The sequence below is a fragment of the Nanorana parkeri genome, unplaced genomic scaffold (genome assembly GCF_000935625.1).
Source record: "Nanorana parkeri isolate BGI_ZX_2015 unplaced genomic scaffold, ASM93562v1 scaffold228, whole genome shotgun sequence".
NCBI lineage: Eukaryota > Metazoa > Chordata > Amphibia > Anura > Dicroglossidae > Nanorana > Nanorana parkeri.
In genome coordinates, this window is record NW_017306496.1 from 1,142,058 (window position 1) to 1,163,295 (window position 21,238).

The window sequence follows — 21,238 nt, forward strand, 5'->3', positions numbered from 1 at the left end:
AAATAATAAGAAATAATAAATAAAATAAAAAAGGTGATGAAGTAAAAAATAAGAAAAAAAATTAAAAAATAAACAATAATAAGATTAAAAAATTATAAAAAATAAAAAAAAGTAAACGATAAGCTAAAAATGTAAAAAAGTAAAAAAATTAATAAAAATGTGATAAAGTTTAAAAAAATAAAGAAACAATAAAAAAAATAAAGCTAACCCTGCCATCCGGTTGCCATTCTCCGTTGATGGGGGCGGGGGGGTAGATGCCTATGGTTTGTTTTCAGTTCAGGATGGATAATCATCTATCCGAAAGATAGTCCTCTATCCTGAACTGCAGGTAAATGTTTCATGTATGATTACATGCGGACTGCTGCTGTCAGATGCAGCCTCCATCAGCCTGTCCTTGACTTGAAACAGCACAGCGGCCACATCCGTCAGCGGCAGTCTGCATGGATTCTTACCTGAAACAACTACCTGCAGTTCGAGACAGACGATTGTCCCTGGATGAAATCTGTGTGCATCCAGGGGCAATCATTTATCCCGAACTGCAGTTTAGTGCGCTGTAGGTACTTGCCGCATGAACCCCCAACTGCAGCCTAAAGCCTGTGTGAATGGAGCGTTAACATACAAACGTGATTGGCTTTCAGGTTTAACATATCAGTGCATATTTCAGTTATAGGTGGTTAGCAATTAGAGTACCAAAATATTGTCACCAGAGCTCCCAAGTGATATAGGAGGTGAGATGGGTAATTTATCCTGTTGATATACAGGTTTCAGTTCCCAGTAGACTGACTCTTTAATGATGAGAAACCAAGGCAAACACTGATAACATAGGCTACTAACACGCACACACACACACACACACACACACACACACACACACACACACACACACGCGCACTATGCTCATTCAAAGTTCTTTTATCAGAGGGTAGCACTGAACTGAAACAGAACAGAAATCTAATCTACAAGCATGAAATAATGATATTAAAAAGGAGATTAAGGGGGGACATGATTTTCATGTATAAAATGTTTACCGGGGATAGTAACATTAGCAGCAAACTTTTTACAATTAACTCTATGACAAGGACAAGAGGCCACCACTTTAAATTGGTGGAGAAAAAAAATTCAGCACAAGGGGCGAAGGGGTTTCTTCTCAGTTAGATCGGTCAAGGTCTGGAACTCGCTGCCACATGCTGTGATTTCGGCTGAGAGTGTGGAATCATTCAAGAGGCGACTGGACGATTTCCTCAGCGACCGTAATATACAGGGGTACAAGTACTCTTAAAATTTAGAACACACAAGGGACCTATACATACCACACACCAATAGGACCATATACACATACACAAATAGGTTGGACTTGATGGACATATGTCTTTATTCAACCTCAAATACTATGTAACTATGTAATAATTTACACACATACATTAATTCATAGCAAGCTACACCATACAGCAGTAATAGATTTAATGACATTTCTGTTCAATTGGACAAAGAGCTTTGTAGCCTCTACTAAATGGTTACGCTCCATTTTTCTCACTTTCCCTACTAGCCATGGTAAGTGATTAAATGCCATATAATGTACAGTCATCATGCAAAACCTGTTTTGTGACAAAAGTGTTCTTTAAAAACACAAAACACAAGCTCCCTGCAGTAGCAAATGTTGACTGGTGTAATAAGAGCTACCTGGTGTAATAAGAGCTACCTATCTAGATGGTTTTAAATCACATGCAGGCGTAATAATGCTAAAATAGCTGTACAGTGACCCAGAAACCAATCAGAACTCTTCCACTGTACATTAAAAATGAAAATCTGACTTTAGTTAAAATTGGATGGGTCTTTTAGAGTCATAGATAACAATGTCCAGTCAAGGCAAACCATCTTATAGGTATAGCTTTCCACAGAAATAATTCTACCTTTACCTCTTTTAGCTGGCAAGACCTCTGCATTCTTGTTGTGGGCATAAGTTGCCTGGCTTTATCTACAATTTCATATGCAAATGAACTATAATCCTCTACACCAGCAGATCCTATAAATACCCATCTGCAGCACAAACAGCTTGCAGATTAGATCCCATGAAAATAAAACTGAAATTCATGATCAGCTACTTGTAATGAATTAGTCTTAAAGCCTGTGGCTATGCCAACCATTTCTTCCCAAGAACTGCAGTTTTAGGAGGATCAGGAAGTGACCAAACTGCCTATGGATTGTTTACAATTACCCCCAGATCTTTTTCAAATCTTCTCATAGGGTGAGAATATTATGGAACAACTTTTTTTTTCTCAGCTAAGAAACAAGACTACTCACAGGATGGTCATAGGAAAGAAAGATCGGCTGGATTGTTTGCCATTTTCTACATGCCATATTGTCTATGGCTAGAACACTGCTTCATGGGGTTCCAAAGATACAAAATTCTGAATTAGTCTCAGAGAAAATGTATGTATCTGGCACAAAATTCAAGAGGAAAAAAAACCACTACAGGAGACAATAGGGCAGGTTGATACATTTGAATTGTGGGTCATCCAAGACTTAGAGCCCGCAAAAGGCAAAAAAGGATGCCAGTAATGCCTGTGGTCTCCCTAGAGCTAATCTTTTACCTGTTACAGGCTTATCATGTCTTGTTATGCAGTGTGTCTCTATGTGAAGGTGGTCTTGGTAGAGGAACAGGGTTTTGCTTCTTCATGTCAAGGCTACCATCCCGATAGCTGGTTATCTGATGACTGGCGGAGCAATATTCAAGCAGCAGGTAAGGTTTAGAAAGCACAGATTGAGAAAACACATAAAGTGGAAGCAAGGAGATGCTTGTCTGCAGGTCCTTATGTACAGCTTTCTCTCCAGCAAGGAGAACAGTGAGCAGCACAGTAGTGACATCACCAAATCTTAATGATCTAGTGTGACTAGCAAACAGGGGCAGCGATGCCTTAGATGATCTCACACTGCAGATATACAGTTATTAGGCAGCTGTAGGCAAATGTAGGATTCTGCTATCTTTCAGGAGGAATTCCAGGCAAAAGGTACATTTTCAGTGCACAGTTACCATTTCTATATGTTTCCTATAATATCGCAAATCTTTTTATTTTGACTACACTTTAATATTTCAGCCCAAAGGGTTTAGTCAAGACTGTCTGACCCCATAAAGCATTGTGGTGAAATATGCAGTCTGGGCCTAACTACAATACAAATGTATTCAGCCAGTCTACTAACATTTCTGTCATGCAGGAGAGACCTAACCATAAGTTTATTTAGTATTGTCCTTGTACATGTCTGGTGTGTCATGCTTTACGATTGTTACAGTTACTTTACCTCCTTGTCAGGAGCCGCTCCTGGCTCATCTGCATCCACTGCTCCTTTTACTTCCATCACTTGTTCCATAAGAAGATCACAGAACAGCCGAAGCTCTGACAGTTTCCGTCCCAGGCATTCGCTATCTGAGATCAATCCTGTAGAAGGTACATTGTCATTAGCAGGTGCATAAAAATAAATCACTGCAGCATGGAGTGATAAAAGTTCTTTAACAGTTCATATAGAGATACTACATAAAATAGCGCATACACTTTACCAATACATAATTCTCAATAAAAGCTGCTCTGGTAAGTCAGCCAGGTCTGTCTTTTTGACTAGATAGATGTATGTACATGTATTCCTACATGTATGTGCATGTAGGAATGTTACATAACAAGTAAAGGTCTTCCTAAAACACTGATCAATATTATACAAAGGTAATAATGGTTGGTACCAAACGGCAACCATGAAATTGTTGCCTGGCTTCAATAAATTGCTTCTGGCAGAAAGATTCAGCATAGATGGAAGTATTTGAATACATACGTGTGCATGAGCCCTTTCAGTAAGCTGAATATGTACTACTAAGGCCTCCTGTACACGGCCATATAAAAGAAAAACAAAAAACGCAATGCAAAAAAGGTTTTCCGTTTAGGGATCTGAAAGCAGGTATTTTGTTTTCAATGGGTCCATGCACACAGGTGTGTAAACATGCTCTGTGTTTAGATACACAACTCAAAAGTGGAAAAATCTGCATCTGAGGACATACGTTTTAAGCATGTACATGTGTGAATTCATGTTTACGCGCATACTTGCCCAATGCGCCTACATATGTAAATGAAGTCCTAACATGAAAATGACATTGAAAACAGATAAGAAGGGGTGAGCATGTAAAAAACGCATGTGTATTTACATCGAAGTCCCGGTTCATACCACAGGTGTTTGTGGCTCTGATTTGCCAGCACTGAAAAGCTCAACACAAGAAATCCCATTTATTTATATTGCCCCTGTTCACGCCGCAACGTAGCGTCACACGTAGAAAAGAGCCTGTTGCTGGAAAAAAAGTACATGAGCCTTTTTTTTTTTTGAGCAGATCAACGTGATTTGTCCCCATAGACTCAATAGGAAAAAGGGGCAAATCACGCTGATCTGCCCAAAAAAAAAGCTCACGGGTAAATGATCAGTTAATTTTTGTACGGCCACGAAGTAGATGTATAATAGTTCAAGACCTTTGTAGTAATACAGGCGCTTTAGTAACACAACTGCAATGTACTCCTTCTGAGAAATACAGCAATCAATGGGCAATGTGTGGTAAAAGAAACAAAGAAAGAAAATGTTTGAAAACAGGGCGGTACCTTAGGAACTCTGGATAGTTTATAAACTTATAAACCTTATCAAAACAATTTCTACAAACAGAAAATGTGCCAGCTTCAGGCCATTTCAGACAGGTAGTTATTAGTAGTGATCCTCTCTTTTAAGTGATCTCTTGGAAAAAGAAAATCCTAGTTATTTTCTATGGAATCGCTAATTCACTAACTTTACATTTTGCAGCTCAGAGATTGAGTTTATGCAGCGTTTCATGTCAGAGACAAGCTCGCCAGGAACCATCGCTCTGCATTCGCCTCTATGACTTTTCTACAAATGGCAGCTCCTTATGTCAGCGATCACCTGGCCAGGGACCATCGCTCTGCATTCACCTCTATGGCTTTTCTACAAGTGGCAGCTCCTTAGGTCAGCGATCACCTGGCCAGGGACCATCGCTCTTCATTCACCTCTATGGCTTTTCTACAAATGGCAGCTCCTTATGTCAGCGACAAGCTCGCCAGGAACCATCGCTCTGCATTCACCTCTATGGCTTCACCTGGCCAGGGACCATCGCTCTGCATTCACCTCTATGGCTTTTCTACAAGTGGCAGCTCCTTAGGTCAGCGATCACCTGGCCAGGGACCATCGCTCTTCATTCACCTCTATGGCTTTTCTACAAATGGCAGCTCCTTATGTCAGCAACAAGCTCGCCAGGAACCATCGCTCTGCATTCACCTCTATGGCTTTTCTACAAATTGCAGCTCCTTATGTCAGCGACTAGTTCGCCAGGAACCATCCCTATGCATTCACCTCTATGGCTTTGCTACAAATGGCAGCTCCTTATGTCAGCGACTAGCTCGCCAGGAACCATCGCTCTGCATTCACCTCTATGGCTTTGCTACAAATGGCAACGCCTTATGCCAGCGATAACCTCGCCTGGAACCATCACTCTGCATTCACCTCTATGGCTTTGCTACAAATGGCAACGCCTTATGCCAGCGATAACCTCGCCTGGAACCATCACTCTGCATTCACCTCTATGGCTTTGCTACAGATGGCAGCGCCTTATATCAGTGGCACGCTCGCCAGGAACCATTGCTCTACATTTACCTCTATGGCTTTGCTACAAATGGCAGCGCCTTATGCCAGCGACAAACTCGCCAGGAACCATCGCTCTGCATTCGCCCCTATGGCTTAGATTCATATCTTTGAAGGAAAGCGATATGTAGCATCCGTTGCCTACATAATAATTAAGCATTAGTTTCTCCTTCTTAGAATGTTAGCCTTCTGTCATGCTGATCCTCTGCCTTTAGACTTCCACTATCAGCAGACTTTTCCATGTGCTACCAGAAAAATGAGGCACCCTAAGAGTTAACTGATCTTCTTACAGGGCTTGCATTCAAATGAATCCATGACTAGTTCTTTTGCTCAGTTCTTGGGCCTTACAGTGTCGCAGCTTGCTCTCAGTTACAATGTCTCAAGTGTGTCAGACTCACACTAAGTTGGCTGTACAACATTATGGGCTACCTGTCTACCTCTAAGCTTGTTGGTTGCTTCACAATTTACATTTTAAACACAATAAAAAGTAGTTACATATATTAAAAGATACAACATAAGTTTAGTCACCTTAGTAGGCAAATATAGATTTAGGGTCTAGATCAGGGGTGGGCAAGCCCGGTCTTGCAGCTGCTGTGGAACTACAAGGCCCATGAGGCGTTGCAAGACTGGCAGTTACAGCCATGACTTACAAAGACAGAGGCATGTTAGGATTTGTAGTTAAAGCACATCTGGAGGGCCGGAGTTGCCCACTCCTGATCTAGATGGACATTTGTGGCACACTGATGGACCATGTGACATTGCACTACAAAGGCATTATAATATTGCTTACTCAGGGAAGGTGACAATGTCTATGAAAAGACTCCCCTGACCCACTGATACTTACCTCTCTAGCACTCTCCACTGCTCCAACCTCAGCTAGCTCAAAATACTCACTGTTTCTGGGTATGAGGGAGCAAGTGACCTCCTCCCATTTAACACTGCTCGGGTCTAGCGCTAATCATACATGACAGAGGGGGGGGACATCCCTCTGGGCTCCAACACAGGGTTATTTAGGTGCATCCTGTGTTGGAGGAAGGAGCAGTGGGTTATCGCTTAAAAGGCAAGTTTCAGTTGGTTGGAGGGGGGGCCTTTCCAAAGGCAATGTCACAATGGGCAAAGTGAAAATCTTTCCTTAGGTTTCATTCATAGCTACACAGTAGGTGCGTGTTAAGGGATTCCTGAGGCAGGAATCCCAAATATGCCATTTAGAAGTTAATGATTGGGTGACAGCGGCCGCATTTGAAAGTGGCAGTCGGCTGGCACTCTGCATGTAATCGAATGTGATACAAGTACATGTGGTTAGGAATAAATCACTGTCACACGTTTCCAGGGTCAGTGATCTATTCGGCTACCCCATCAATACATGAACTGGTGACATCTGTCGCTTCTAAACGGCATATTTGGTATTCCTGCTGTAGGATACTCTAAAACAGCCAGTCTCAACCATGGTGCTGTAGCACCCTAGGGTGTCTTCTGGCTTTGTCAGGGGTTCCTTTACATTTTTTGCACAGCGCCATGCATTCCCAAGGTGCAGGAGAGCCGGTGTTCTATCAAAGATTGTGACTGGGTTGGAATGTGTGACCAGTCACACATTTTAACGTAAACATGCCCACTTTTTCTGCGGTGGAATATATGACCGGCAAAAGGTGAAGAATTCCAACGCTTTCTCAGCTGTTCCAGGGCAGATCGGCATCGCAGATCGTATGTGCAGGAGAACCGATCTGCCCTGAAACATCTGATAGGTCCTGAAATGTCACTTTTATCCGACTGTGTGAGTGCGATCTCACATTCCACAAAGTCAGATAGAAGCGACATTTCAGGACCGATCAGCTGTTCCAGGGAAGATCGGTTCACCTGCACATTTAATCTGCGATTTCGATCTGCCCTGGAACAGCTGAGAAAGCTTTGGAATTCTTCCCCTTTTGCCGGTCACATATTCCACCGCCGAAAAAGTGGGCGTGATTACGTTAAAATGTGTGACCACGTGACCAGTCACACATTCCCATCCAGGATGTCCTTTCAGCATTCAGAAGAGGACAAAACTCCGCCTCTTTATAGACCTGCTCCAACTCCCGCTTTCCACCATGCTTCTGCAGCCACACTGTGCTGAAGATTGTAAGGTAGGACTCTGATGTTAAGGGGCAATGAGAACTGTAATATGAAGAGAGGTCCCCTGATGTGAAGGGGGGGACTGCAGTTTTTTATTGGGTTTTTTTTTTTGCATGGGGTCCTTCTAGGATAAGGATCTGGTATGGATTTTGGAGGTGCCCCACGTAATTTTTTTACATTTTAGCCTGGGGTGCCTAAAGATTTTGCATACTTTTAAAGGGTGCCGTGACTGGAAAAAGGTTGAGAAACACTGCTCTAAACGAAACCTACTATGTAGGTGTGAATGAAGCCTTAATGGGTCTGGAAACACAGAGTACACATAGCCAGATAAAGCTGCTTTTATATGGACCAATGTCTTAGTAGGTTTACTTATATGAAAACCACAAGAAACAATTTTTTCCCTCCACTTTGAACAGACGTCCTTACATGCCTTTTGCTTTCTGGGTGGTGATATCTCCCAGGCAGGCTTTGGCAGAGCCCAGGGCCACCAGCCATCTCTGCCTTTCAGCTGCACTCTCCGCACGCAAGTAAAAGCATTGCTCTCTTGGTATGAAAAGGTCCATCCGGCAGCTGTCAGCCTGGTGCACTGCAAGGGATGGAAATAGATTGTTTATACATAGCACGTGTGTACAATAAGACAACACACATAAAACAACAATATCTAATAAATAAGTGAGCTGATCTCACAACTCTCCTCTCTGTCATTTTAGCTGTCAAAATGTAATTTCTAACCTACTATATCATCACCAATTAATTACATTTCCTGCTTAGGGTAGTAATAGATCCAGAGCTTTCAGGGCCAGTTAGGTTCCTTCCTCACTCATAGGACAATGATATGTTCTTCTATCCAGAAGATGCAAGTACTTTAGTGATATACAAGCTTTCAGGACCAGTTCTTTCTTCAGCCATTATACATCCACATGTACTAGCAGACAGAGGAATCTAGTACTATACTGTAGTGATATACAAATCCATAATAAGAAAAGTAATACAAATCTGACCTTGGATTTCACACACAGCCATTTTAATGCTGCCTTTACTTCCTTTTCCAACGTCATCCTGTGAGTCATAGTAAGACAAGATGCCCCTGTCCAATACAAAATAACGTGGTTGCCAGCCTATGAAGAACAAAGACATAAATGTATGGGGAAAACATACAGTGATCATTCTTACACTGGCTACACATATTACTAGACATGTGCGATTCGTTTCGTTACGAATCGAAATTCGTACGAATTTTCCTGAAATTCCGAATTTCGGAGCATCCGAAATCCGAATGGCAGTTTCCGAATTATATCCGAAATACGAAATTCCGTTAACGAATTTCGGATCCGAATTTCTTTGAAACAGGAACTAATATTACCCCTGTAAATGAGGTTGAACAACATGACAAGATTTTTTTTTAATCCGAGATACGGATCCGCTGCTGCTGATGCATTACAATACACAGTTACACACACAGGCAGGAAATACGAAATTCCGTTGACGTATTTTCGTTCCATTACGAACATTCGTTATATTGAAGGTAAAAAGCAAAGTACATTTATATTGGAGTTGATGGTAGTTTTTTTTTTAAAGTCCGAAATACGGAATTCGGAATACGGAATCCGTTAACGGAATTCGTATTTCGTTTTGGTTGACCAATCAGAGGTTCTCTTCTGCTGCTGAGAGTTGCATTACAAATACAGGCAGTAAATACGAAATTCCGTTGACGTATTTTCGTTCCATTACGAACATTCGTTATATTGAAGGTAAAAAGCAAAGTACATTTATATTGGAGTTGATGGTAGTTGTTTTTAAAGTCCGAAATACGGAATTCGGAATCCGTTAACGGAATTAGTATTTCGGATAAAAAAAACAACTACCACTCCAATATTAACAAAGGTATTTTGCTTTTTAACTTCATCATAACGAATGTTCGTAAAGTTACGAAAATATAACCGCCACTAACGAAAATTCGTATGTCGTACGAATCCGAATTGAGTTCAGTTACAAATTACGAAATACGAAATAACGGATATTCCGAAAAGAAACAGAACAAATTTTTTGATGGCGCACAAGTCTACATATTACTATCTCACTGTACAATTTATGAAGATTTATCAGCAATTAAGCAGTGTGAGGGGCTGAAGATATGAAAACATTCCATTCAATGTATGTCCTAGTCCACCTGCTCTATTCTGTTATTTTGTTTTGACTCCTCCATATAAGTCTTCATTTCTTAAACACGTCCCCTCTGATCTCACCTTTCTCACACTTCAAACAAGTCATATAAAGATTTTGATTGCATGAATAATATTTACATATAAGACAAGTGTAAAAATAAGGTACCATCTTAGTCAAAGACCACTTTATTTGTTTAAACAAATGTCACATATGTATTACAAAAGTTTCTTTTATTAAAGGAGAACTATGAGGTGAGTCAAAAGCATAGTTCTAGCCGACCTGTGACAATGAGACTGTCACAGGTCGGCTCAGTAGATCGGGAGGTGAGCGAACACATTCCCCCCTCCCCGCTCCGATCTGCCAGCGCTGACTGGCAGAACGGACGGTGGCGGGTACAGCTGGCTCTGCCTCTAGATAGGCAGAGCCAGCTGTCAGTCACGCAGCTGGGCGGATCCCGGCATAATTGTCGGGATCCGCTTCAGCTGCGGCGTCTCAGTATACCGCGAGCAGCAGCTTGCAGTATACTGCGGCGTCTCAGTATACCGCAGCTCGCGGTATACTGAGCCTAGGGTAACGGGAGGACGCTAGTTTGTGTCCTCCCGTTACCCTAAGGAGAACTATGGGGAAAAGCCTTAACCCCATAGTTCTCCTTTAAAAAAAATGCTTATAAAAACATAATTGCGACCAATTGAAGTTCCATTAGGATGAACAACCCCACCAAAAAGAGGCAGGGGATGAAATAGTGTGACCCTAAGTCCTCTGTCACGTGTCTGCCCGCTCCCCCAATGATATATTGATCCAAATGGCATCATGTGGCACATTTTCAAAATGTTGTTTTCCTGAAGAAGGGATTGCCTGGTCCCAAAACGTCACTTTGCCTATGTGACCGTGTTCAGTCATTAAAGGAGATTGACTGCTATCTACAAACGGAGTGTGAGTGACTTTATGGTATTTTGCATCCTGTGGCACATGGCACTCTATGTGGACCTGTCAACTGATGATGGGTCTTACCCTGGAACACTTATCCAGCATGGTAATGTCTGAGAGGGCTTGAGCTATCCAATGTGCCCACCCACCTCTGTAGAAGTAGAATTCTGTTGAAGGAACCCCCTCTTGTATCTATATGCACCTGATCCAGGGCCACACACAATATACATGACTGATTGTACTGATGATAGAGAGCCACATGTATACCCGCTTGGGTATTCATATTATAGGAATAAGTATGATCATAGATTCTCCTCCACCATTAGGTGTGTTTAGTTTTTTAGAAAGCTCCACATTCACATATACATTAGGAAAATAACAGCTACCGTCTTCCAATCAAATAATATTTCGGAGTGAGGGGGCAACCATTCAGTAGAATAACATATTTGCAATAATTACAGGAACCATATTTAAATATCCCCCTTTATTGCAGTCTATGCCCCCCGCTGGGGAGACTCCCCCTCTCTGTCTGTTCCGGTGACCACTGTCATTGGGGCACAAAGTGATGGCGCATTTTCATAATGTTATAGTTGTCACCAAAACAGAAGGTGAGAGAAAATCTTGCTTTGGGGACACCAGCTCTGGTGGCAACTGTCTACACCACAACACCCTGGATTGCAACACATGGACTTTCGTGCACATTACTATTTCCCTGAATGATACATTGTGGATGACAGGCCTGCGGCTTTTGATCGACTTTGCTCTTGCTCTTCCATTGCAGGCAAAGCAGTTCAGACGCAGCCTTTTCCTGTGCATTGCATTCAAGACCATGTGTTCAAGCAGGGGGAAGGGGGTTATGAGGCATTTCTCTGATGCAATATTCCATTAAAAAAAATTAGAAATATATATTTTGAATGTTATTTTAGTCTTAAACCTAAGGAATAAAGAAAGTAAATATACACAAAAACAGTGTACATTCCCTTCCCTACACTGAGGCGTATGTGAAGTAGCTCTCCCCTAAAGTAAACACAGAGGCTTATCAAGCTGACCCGATGTGCATATTTGTATACTCCATGTACAGGTAAGGAAGCAATGCTGAGTTATTACTGCCAGGCCGTGTATTCAATGTATATATTCCTGCATGATATGAGGGCAATGAAAATTTCTAGATCCACAGGGAAGTATGTAGATATCCGCCTCATAAATGAATAGGATCCTGAAACCTGAACTCAGAAAGTGTTATATGGAACATCTAGAAATGGTAATTGTGGCTAAGCAGTGCCCCAAAATACTTACCTTTTGAATGGAATTCCTCCTAAAAAAAGAGCAGTGTACTTCCTGGTATATAAGGACGTCTAGTAGGGATGTGTGCCAGCTTGGCGCGAGCTGAGTTGACCCTAGTCCACGCAAAATGGTCAGTGACACATACCTTCATCCATGGCAAGGCAGGCAGAGGGCAAATGACTAGTCACAGGTAATGCCTGTGGTCTCCCTGCAGCTGATCATCTTTCACCAGTACTGATTTACCACCCCTTGTTCTGCACTGTGTCTCTGTGTGGTGGCGGCCATCTTGGTAGAGGCAGAACTTTGCTTCATGTCAGAGCTTCCAGCAAGGAGAACAGTGAACAGTACAGCAGTGACATCACCAACTCTTACTACAAATCTCCTATGATTAGCAGTCAGAGGCAGCAGTGCCTGAGATGTCACACTGCAGATATACAGCTACAAGGAAGTAGGCTTAGCAATGCCTAGGCATCCTCACGTGCCAGGAAGTGCACTCCTATTTTTCAGAAAAGAATGTAAGACAAAGTGGACATTTTTCTTTTGTCCATTCATAAAGTACATTCTCCCGTTCCTGTCAATGAAGATACAACCTGCGGGAGCCGTAGCATTGCACCTGCAATCCACTGATCACGGTTACAATTCTTTACTGCTTCCGATGCACAAAATAAGACATGTACATGTTAGAAATGTGTGTGCATTTTATCTGTAAAAGGTGGACTTTGCCTTTAATAGACCCATACAGGACTGGAAACTTCACAAAACGTTGTACTCTTGGTGCTAAAGACTGCTGAGGAGTAAAAATGAATCAATGCATCAATGCCAATGTCTAGTCTGCAATGACTGCACACAGCACTTCAGTCGGTTCGATCAATCTGAAATCCAACCTCCTCAACTGGGAACAAAATGTATTCCATAGTACAGAGTGAAAGGTAAACGCCACCTTGTACTCACACCTCAGTGGTCAAGCCTGTTCTTCTACATGTATCACGTGTCACAGTGCTCCCTCTGCCCCTTCCAATATTGATGTCATGTTTGACTACCAAAACTTCGACCTATCCTGGTTATATGGTGCACCAAGAAACACATATCCGAGCATTTGGCTGTATGCCCATGTACTAAATAGGCTCCTTATCTAAAGTCTCATTAAACCAGCGGTAGATAACTTTGGCACTCCAGCTGTGGTGAAACTACTATCCCATCATGCCTTGCATCTGGGAGTCATGCCTGTCAGAGTTTTCCAATGCCTTATGGGACTTGTAGTTTCACCACAGCTGGAGTGCCGAGGTTGCCTACCCCTGTATTACACCCTCCCAGGAGAAATGTAGCAGCATACCTTATGTTGATGCTCGTTTCCTGGACCCTTTTCTGTGTCCCCCCTCTGTCCGTAGCATAATTAGGTTTCTGCCTATAACAGAGGTGGGCAACTCCATCCGGCAAATCCCATCATGGCTCTGCCTCTGGGAGTCGTGCCTGTGGCTTGAGTCTTGCAATGCCTCGTGGGACTTGTAGTTCCACAACAGCTGGGGGGCCGGAGTTGCCCACCAGAGGCCTATAATGTTGGTTCTGTCGCCTTGCAGGTCTCCCTGGAGCCACCCTGACAGGTGCTCCTGGCCGGGGCCTTCTCATTACCTGTTGATCCTGCCAGTAGTTCCACTTTATGCTCACTTCCTTTAATAGGGTGACAATGCTGTTTGTTCTGCAGTAAATCCGTGCTGCAGTGTTGTCACCCTATGGATGGAGTCATCTTTCATAATCGTGTCTTTTAGGATCATGCGAGTAGAACTTTTCTATTTTTGACCTTAGACAAAAATGAGCACTAAAGCCTCAAATGTTTTTGCTTCATTACATTTTATAAATCTGTAGAGCACAGGAACAGATATGTAACCAGATATCCAGAAACACAATGTTCGCCTTCCTCTGGCTCAGCAGTGGGGTAATTGTGGGGCATAGCGTTCTGTTTAGGCTTTTCTTCTTTTTATATCTCTATAGGTTTTTTCAACCTGACTAACTATGTAACAGTGGTGGGAATTTATCAAAGCTGGAGCAGACACAATCTGGAGCAGTTACCACAGTAACCAATCAGCTTCTATCTTCAGTTTGTTCAGTTAAGACTTAAAAATGGAAGAGAGCAGCTGATTGGTTGCTATGGGCAACTGCTCCAGATTGTGTCTGCCCCAGGATTGATAAATACCCCTAATTTTATTTGTTCACCAGCACACTTCTGGGTTCTTGTGCACTGCTTTCCCTAGTCAGGCAGTGTGCACTCATCACGTCGGAGGCAGCCCCCCTGTTCCCACTTCATGGGACTACATGTCCCATAATTCCTCCCCCACCTGTGCCCTGTCAGTCCTCCTAGGCTGCCTGTGCATGTTGGTATAGTCATTGTCATAGCGTGGGCTTGGAGTCTCTCTCTCTCTCTCTGTGTAGGGAGCACACATGTAAGGGTGGCTCCATAGGACCCTGAAGGCAAAGAGCTGTCCTTACAATGGAAGTCAGCACCAGCAGTCAGGGGAAGAGTACAAAGGAGACCTATAAAAGGAAAGATTCATGAAATATCGGCATTGTCATTGGTCACATAAAAGGGACCCGGTCCTAACAAAACTAAAAATGATTTCTAGAACATTTCTTAGCAGGTGTCTTCCTGTGTTTCTGATGAGTGAGTGGTCACTCTGTTGCCAATGGAAATACTGCAGAATGTCACTCATGACAGCAAGGAGGCGACACCGGGTGAGTATGCGCTCTGCTATACATAGCGACCCTGTGACTGGCTAGTTGTCACCAGTGTGACGTAATCCTGAAAAGATGGCGGCAGTGTGTGTCAGACTTCACATGACATCTGATCATCTAAATGCCACGACAAGGCATCACCACCACTTTTCCTGCACCCTACTGAACTTATCAAACCTGGAGCAGTTGCCCATAGTAACCAAGCCGCTTTTCTCTTCAGTTTGTGCAGTTAAGCTTTGAAAATGAAAGCTAGAATCTGATTGGATACCATAGACAACTGCTCCAGATTCTGTCTGCTCCAGTCTCCATAAATTTCCCTCCCATAGTATTTTGCGAAGCTTTTAATCATAAATAGAGGCTCATCTGTCAATACAAAGCAAAGCCAGCATTTCCCTAGAACAGCTGCAGGCATGTGTTTACTAACCTGTATTCAGAAAGAACTACAAGTCCAAGCAAGCCCTAGCCCAGAGCACAATACTCCTAGGGCTGACACTCAGCTCTATACTGCTCTATGTACACAGCGTTAAGTATGGGCCCCCCTACATAGAGATTTGATGCTTCCAGTACCTGACAGGTAATTGGTCCATTTCATTAGCGATCCTTCCATGTCCCGCAGTATGATCAGCCTGCCACTGCTGGGAAATTATCAATCCGTAAAGGAGTGTGCCGCCACAGCCAATAGGAAATTAGGAGGCGTGGCTGCCGAAACCAGAAGCCAATAGAGCCCCTGAAAACGTACCGGGTGGAGTCTAGAACGAATGCTTAGACCTATCAGAAAATGAAATGAGCGCCGCGTGGATTAATGGGCGTGGTTTGCATTCCTGTTTCTACCACTGTGTGCCTCTACTGTGAAGAGGGGCCGTGTCGTCACCGTCCTTCCAATGTGTGGGCACTGCGGTTCTGACACTTTAAAAACAGACCCGGCTGTGATTGGCTGTTATGGCAATTGGAGGACAGGAGGTGCATGCTGGGATATGTAGTCTGATAAACTGCACCCGGGAAGACTTCTCACAGTCGCTGTCACTACAATTCCCGTCGAGCCATGGGTCTTGACGAGATTACCTCCCTGATTTCGGCTTCCCGCCCCAGCCATTGTCGCTGGAGAGCGGAGAGCAGGAGGGAATGAGTGAGCCGGAGGACTGTGACAACCAGACGTGCTCCGGGTGTCCCAGGTAGGCAGTGCAGCGTTCCCCGGAAGTGGGCGTGTCAGGATGGGAGAGCGGCACGGTGTACATGGCACCGGTGGAGTGCTGTACAAGTCAACTACTGCACCCTGCATGCCTACTACCATACGCTGCGCCTCATAGTGTGCACTGACCGGTGTCAGCACTGTACAGTCCTACTAGGGGGACTGACCCTGTGTACTGTCATCGGTGTACTATCCACCTCTGTGTACACTCCTCATCAGTGTCCTGTCCTCCCCTGTGTACACTTCTGTCATCAGTGTCCTGTCCTCCTCTGTGTACACATCTGTCCTCAGTGTCCTGTCCTCCCCTGTGTACACATCTGTCCTCAGTGTCCTGTCCTCCCCTGTGTACACATCTGTCCTCAGTGTCCTGTCCTCCCCTGTGTACACTTCTGTCATCAGTGTCCTGTCCTCCCCTGTGTACACTTCTGTCCTCAGTGTCCTGTCCTCCCCTGTGTACACATCTGTCCTCAGTGTCCTCCCCTGTGTACACATCTGTCATCAGTGTCCTCCCCTGTCTACACATCTGTCATCAGTGTCCTGTCCTCTGTATACACATCTGTCATCAGTGTCCTGTCCTCCCCTGTGTACACATCTGTCATCAGGGACCTCCCCTGTGTACACACTTGTCATCAGTGTCCTATCCTCTCTCTACTGTCATTGGTGTACTATCCACCTCTATGTACACACCTGTCATCGGTGTCCTGTCCTCCTCTGTGTACTGTCATTGGTGTGCTATCCTCCTTTGTTTACACACCTGTCAGCTTTGTGTCCTGTCCTCCTCTGTGTACACACCTGTCAGTGTTGTGTACTATCCTGTCACTGTGTTGTCACCCTGCTGAAGGAAGTGGATCTCCTGTCAGCGTCAAAGCCTCTTACAGCTTGGACTCGGATAACGTATGAATGCTATTTTATTACAAATGACAGACTGCATGGTATATGTAATGTTCTCCTCTGACATGGTTCAAGGGCCCATTCACACCTCATCCAGATCATCTCCAGACCAGACTGTTTCTGGACCCAAAATGCATCCGAATGTATCCCTGTGCTATTTCTGGCCTCTGTTCACACCAGTGCAGTCCATTCCAGACCAGAATAATACTGCATGTCCTATGTTGTCAGGTATAGAATGCACTGGAGCACAGGAACAAAGGCTTAAACTACTAAATGCACATGAAGCATTAGGACCTGATAATCTACACCCCAAGGAACTCAAGGAACTGAACAAGGAGATAACGAGACCATTGTTCCTCATTTTTAAGGAATCGATAATGACTGTGACAAGCGTCTGGCGAAAGGCTAATGTGGTTCCTATATTCAAAAAAGGGTCACAATGCCAACCGGAGAACTATAGACCAGTTAGTCTGACATGCATAGTATGTAAACTATTAGAGGGAATTATTAAGGATTACCTAGTGGAATTCGTCCGGGATCATGGCATAATAACTGATGTGCAGCACGGATTTAGGAAGGATCGTTGTTGCCAGACCAACCTGCTGACCTTTTAGGACGAGGTGAGTAAAGATCTGGATAGGGGGAGGCCGGCGGACGTAGTATATCTGGACTTTTCCAAAGCCTTTAATACGGTGCCACATAAACGCTTGTTATACAAGCTAAGGGGTATGGGCATAGATGAAATAGTGTGCACGTGGATAGAAAACTGGCTGAAGGAACGTGTACAAAGAGTATCAGGAAATGGCACCTTTTCAGACTGGGCGTAAGTCATGAGTGGCGTGCCTCAGGCTTTTGTGCTGGGCCCCATGCTCTTCAACCTATTTATTAATGATATCGGGGAGGGAGTGAGAAGTCATATCTCAGTGTTTGCTGATGATACTAAAATTGGGAGGGTAGTAGACACAGATTTAGACATTGTGACATTACAGGAGGACCTGGAGAAAATCGGGGACAGGGCAACTGTGTGGCAGATGAAGTTCAATGTCGATAAATGTAAGGTAATGCACCTTGGAGTTAAAAGTAGGCAAATTTACCATACACCTATGGGTATGCAACTAGGAAAGTCGGAAACGGAGAAGGATTTGGGGGTCATTATAGACCGCAGAATGAAGAATAGCTTGCAGTGCCAGGCTGCTGTAAACAAAGCAAGCAGAGTCCTGTCTTGCCTTAAGAAGGGAATGTATTGCAGGGACAAATCTATAATTTTACCACTTTACAGATCGCTGGTTCGGCCACATCTGGAGTACGCGGTCCAGTTTTGGTCAACGATACTCAGAAAGGATGTCCTTGAGCTGGAAAAAGTCCAGAGGAGGGCAACCAAACTTATTAAGGGGTTCGAGGACCTGAAATATGAAACAAGGTTGTTAAAATTAAATATGTTCTCTTTGGAGGTTAGGAGATTAAGGGGGGGACATGATCTTCTTGTATAAACTATTTAAGGGGGACAGCAACCTCAGTAACAAACTGTTTACGGTCAGCTCCGTAACAAAGACCAGAGGGCACAACCAAAAATTGGTGGAAAAAAAATTTCAACACACAGGGTGCAAGGGGTTCTTCACAGTTAGAGCGGTTAAGGTCTGGAACTCGCTGCCGCAGGAAGTGATCTTGGCTAAGAGTGTGGAATCATTCAAGAAACTGCTGGACGAGTTCCTCGGAGACCATAACATACAGGGGGTACAGGTACGCCTAAGAGCAAAATCCCACATGGACTAATACACACACCTGCTCAAACATAAATGCATACACACAATAGGTTGGACTTGATGGACTTATGTCTTTATTCAACCTCAAATACTATGTAGCTATGCATCAAAAATGCATGCAAACGCACTGGAATGCATCAAAAATGCATGCAAACGCACCTGAAAGCCCATTTTGAGCTAAATAAAAAGCTCCGGAATGCAGCAAAATCATGGCAAAACGCAATCCCCTGCATTCCAGATCTGGTCCGGGAAATGGTGTGAACCTGCCCTTACAGTAAAGAACAAATGGCTGACTGCTTTAGGACCGGAGTGGGTTTGCTGCAGAGACTTCCATTTATTGCCTGATGTATCCCAGTGTCAGTACTAAGAATACCAGTCTGAAAGTTTGAACCTCAACTCTAGTTCAGGCTTCTTTGTGGCCTGCAGTCCAGAGAGTTTACAGATGTACTGTATATACAGTATCAGTGCTCATGCTTTCTTTGCCATCATGTGAATACTGAACATCATTTGTTTTCCTTCCTTTTCATATAGTGTAGAACAGATGCTGGCGTCGAGTCCCGGGAAGACCCCTATCAGCTTGCTTCAAGAGTATGGGACTCGGGTAGGAAAGACCCCCGTGTATGACCTGCTCAAAGCTGAGGGACAAGCACATCAACCCAACTTTACCTTCCGTGTATCTGTTGGAGACATCAACTGCACTGGTCAGTCCTATTCATCCTCCATTGTTAGAGGTGAAAAGCCTTGCATCTCTCATCCATTGCATTACTTTCAATTAAACCTGCTCTAGCCTAAAACACACAACAGTGCTGAAGTCTGGGCACCTTGTGGTACATGGAAGTACCGTATTTTGCGGTCCATAAGACGCACCGGACCATAGGACGCAGGGTGGTCCGGCGCGCCTTATGGAGCACTCGACAGACTGTAGCTTCTGTCACAGCTTCTATGACAGAAGCTGTGACAGAAGCTGCAGTTAGTGACCGCTGAGACAGGTGGCGCTGTGATTACAGCGCCACGGTCTCGGTGATCACACAGAGCAGACGAAGAATGTCCGTTCTTCGTCTGCTCTATGGTGATCTCGATCGTCGCCGGTGCTCGGTTTTAATACGAGTGATCTCATTAGATCACTCGTATTAAACAAGCAGTGGCTCCTACTGCTGAACTCGATCGCCGCCGCCGCTGCTGCTCGGCTTTAATACGAGTGATCTCATTAGATCACTCGTATTAAACGAGCAGTGGCTCCTACTACTCGCCCGGCGCCCGAAACTGCATGTCTCGGGCGTCGGGATTCGCTCCATAAGACGCAGGCACATTTTCTCCCTCCTTTTGGGGGGAAAAAAGTGCGTCTTATTTAGCGAAAAATACGGTACCTGTGTTTGTTTTCCAATCCAACCCTGTGTCCTTGTAGACAATAGGCGCAGGCTGTACACAGGGCCCTGACTTCTGCTCTAGTTGAGAATAAGCCCCGTCCCCAATCATAGAGCTGTCAAAAGAGCCTCAAAGGGAACAATTGGATGTTTGTAGATGTTATGAGATCATTGCGGACACCCTGTACACAACCAGTATCAGGAGAAGAGAAAAGGATGGTGTGAAATAGATTGATTTCTTCGGCTGATCACTATTGTTTCCTTAAAGCTAATCTCTGTGCTAGTTATTCATTGTCGCATATACTTCCTTTTCCTGTACACAAGTTAAACATGCTATTGGAATTGTGTGAATGGGGGGGGGGGTCCTATCACTAGCTTACAAATTGTTGAGTGCGTTTGTCGTTTGTTTTGCTTTACCGATTTGGTGCAGCGACGCATGGGGTTTCTCAGCTGCCAATGGGATGTGCGGGATCCCTTGTGTGTCTCTGTACCTTTAAGGAGGTGGGGCGTCCTCCTGACAGGCCTGCACCCAATTTGATATCTTCTGCCCCCATGTGCTCCAAGATGGAGACTCTCATAGTTTAGAGTTAGGACCGCACTATAAGAGGTGCCTTGGCGCGGCAGTGTGGCTTACACATCCTTTGCAGAAGACGTGTATCCAAACCTCTGTCATTGTCCTTAGTGTTGAGACAAGTTGTTTTACATGCTGGTTTGTGAGTGTGCCATGATGCCTTTCTACTGTACCACTATCACTAGCTTAGCCTTATGTCCATCAAATAAGGCTAAGCTAGTGAACGGGTCCTACCAGGATTCTGCAACTCCCGGGGGCCACCCAGTACAGTGACCTATTAGAAGGTAACTATAGAGGGCTATATTACAAGACAGGCGGCCAGCAGTTCCAATTGCCATCTCATATCTGTAATTATCATTACCTATATCTTGTAGGGAATTGCTGAATGATGATGAAGTCATATCTCTCTAGCTTTTTAGTGTATGTCAAACAGTGCTTCACCTTGTTAGAAATCATAGGTGTTGGCCTTCAAGTACTCTTATATAAGTGTGCTAGACTCGGTTAATATGCAAGTGTTAATAATAGTGACTATTCAGGTCATGTTTATCACACCCCTTTTGATTGCATATTC

At 44.0% G+C, this 21,238-nt stretch overlaps 2 protein-coding genes across 2 annotated transcripts in view; one reads left to right on the forward strand and one right to left on the reverse strand.

Annotated features, from left to right (window-relative positions):
• LOC108786836 (pleckstrin homology domain-containing family A member 3-like) overlaps positions 1-15,529 on the reverse strand; it is a 26,210-nt gene extending 10,681 nt beyond the window's left edge. Inside the window, exons 1-4 of the mRNA XM_018556218.1 lie at positions 15,457-15,529; positions 8,787-8,903; positions 8,216-8,371; positions 3,298-3,434 (exon numbers count right to left, since the gene is read on the reverse strand). Coding sequence (XP_018411720.1) covers positions 3,298-3,434; positions 8,216-8,371; positions 8,787-8,903; positions 15,457-15,496 — 450 coding nt within the window. The 5' untranslated portion in view covers positions 15,497-15,529. The remainder of the gene's footprint in view (positions 1-3,297; positions 3,435-8,215; positions 8,372-8,786; positions 8,904-15,456) is intronic.
• Positions 15,530-15,912: 383 nt separating this feature from the next.
• The window catches only part of TARBP2 (TARBP2, RISC loading complex RNA binding subunit), a 30,387-nt gene continuing 25,061 nt past the window's right edge, over positions 15,913-21,238 (forward strand). Inside the window, exons 1-2 of the mRNA XM_018556211.1 lie at positions 15,913-16,061; positions 19,264-19,433. Of these exons, the coding sequence (XP_018411713.1) occupies positions 16,012-16,061; positions 19,264-19,433 (220 nt within the window). The 5' untranslated portion in view covers positions 15,913-16,011. The remainder of the gene's footprint in view (positions 16,062-19,263; positions 19,434-21,238) is intronic.